We start from the raw sequence: 504 nt of genomic DNA, 5'->3' as shown, positions 1-504 counted from the left end.
CATAATTTTTGTTTTTAATATTAACAAATTTTAATCTTGATATTTTTATTGTAAAAAAAGAAATGGTATTGGATTAAAAAAGAGAATATATTCAAATTTAATGATAAAAATAATAGAGATTAAAACATGTGCAAAATTTGAAACATATCTTACCTATTCGCGTTTCGGGAGTAGAAAGACCTCTTTTTCTCGGCATTTTTCGTCTGTATATCGCGCGTCCGTGCAAATAAACAACGAATGGACCAAATCACTCTCTCTGGTTAAAAAAAATAATTATTTGCACTCCTTTGCCGCACTTTGCACTCTTTCTCCTTTGCTACGAAGCGGCAATTACCATCGATACGCTAATCGCATCGGCATTACTTTTGCATGAGAGGTATTACCATTCCCATAAATGCCAATAGACATTAATAAGAATAGAGATTTTATAAAAAAATCCAAGAAATTGCCATGGATGGTTGTCGCGACGATGATAAATCACAGCATCTCTTTCTCTCTCTTTAT

At 32.3% G+C, this 504-nt stretch overlaps 1 protein-coding gene across 1 annotated transcript in view; it reads right to left on the bottom strand.

Moving 5' to 3' along the window:
* Window positions 1–246, bottom strand: part of LOC108693849 (tyrosine-protein kinase transmembrane receptor Ror-like) — a 12,652-nt gene extending 12,406 nt beyond the window's left edge. The window contains exon 1 of the mRNA XM_018203011.1: window positions 154–246. Within this exon, the coding sequence (XP_018058500.1) occupies window positions 154–196 (43 nt within the window). The 5' untranslated portion in view covers window positions 197–246. The remainder of the gene's footprint in view (window positions 1–153) is intronic.
* Between the last annotated feature and the right edge of the window lie 258 nt (window positions 247–504).

Source organism: Atta colombica, unplaced genomic scaffold (assembly GCF_001594045.1).
Source record: "Atta colombica isolate Treedump-2 unplaced genomic scaffold, Acol1.0 scaffold1, whole genome shotgun sequence".
Classification (NCBI taxonomy): domain Eukaryota; kingdom Metazoa; phylum Arthropoda; class Insecta; order Hymenoptera; family Formicidae; genus Atta; species Atta colombica.
This window is presented reverse-complemented; position numbering and strand designations above follow the sequence as displayed.